The 696-nt window shown below is 68.7% G+C and overlaps 1 protein-coding gene across 1 annotated transcript; it reads left to right on the top strand.

Annotated features, from left to right (window-relative positions):
* Window positions 1–6: 6 nt before the first annotated feature.
* LOC117799429 (hemoglobin subunit alpha-like) lies at window positions 7–596 on the top strand (the record flags this gene model as incomplete). Its single annotated transcript, XM_034651908.1, has 2 exons — window positions 7–219; window positions 366–596. Coding segments are annotated over 2 exons (342 nt in total), but the record flags the coding sequence as incomplete, so codon positions are not given.
* Between the last annotated feature and the right edge of the window lie 100 nt (window positions 597–696).

Raw genomic sequence — 696 nt, 5'->3', positions numbered from 1 at the left:
CCTTCCTCCCGCAGGACCTTCGCGTCCTTCCCCACCACCAAGACCTACTTCCCGCACTTCGACCTGAGCCCCGGCTCCGCCCAGGTCAAGGCCCACGGCAAGAAGGTGGCCGACGCGCTGACCACCGCCGTGGGGCACCTGGACGACCTGCCAGGCGCCCTGTCCGCTCTGAGCGACCTGCACGCGCACAAGCTGCGAGTGGACCCGGTCAACTTCAAGGTGAGCACGCGGGCCGGCCCGGAGAGACCTGGGCCAGGAGGGCGCAGCGAACCCTGCCAGCAGGACGGGGAGTCCCTTGGGCTGCAGAAGGTGGAGCGCCGGCGGCCGCGTGCCCCGACGGCCCCTGACGTCCCCTGTCTCCGCAGCTCCTGAGCCACTGCCTGCTGGTGACCCTGGCCAGCCACCACCCCGCGGAGTTCACCCCTGCCGTCCACGCCTCCCTGGACAAGTTCTTCAGCGCCGTGAGCACCGTGCTCACCTCCAAATACCGTTAAGCTGGAGCCGCGCGACCCTCCCGCTCCCGGCCTGGGGCCTCTTGCGCTCCGCGCACCTGAACTTCCCGATCTTTGAATAAAGTCTGAGTGGGCTGCAGCCTCTGTACGCCTCGGTTCTCTTTGTCTGCGACCGTCCCGCGGCAGGGGTGGTGTTTCTCCTCGCTTCGCAGCAGGGTCCTCTCGGCAGCGGCCAGGAGAGGGT

This window comes from Ailuropoda melanoleuca, unplaced genomic scaffold (assembly GCF_002007445.2).
Source record: "Ailuropoda melanoleuca isolate Jingjing unplaced genomic scaffold, ASM200744v2 unplaced-scaffold49306, whole genome shotgun sequence".
NCBI lineage: Eukaryota > Metazoa > Chordata > Mammalia > Carnivora > Ursidae > Ailuropoda > Ailuropoda melanoleuca.
The sequence above is the reverse complement of the archived record's forward strand: the minus strand, read 5'-3'. Positions and strand labels throughout refer to the sequence as shown.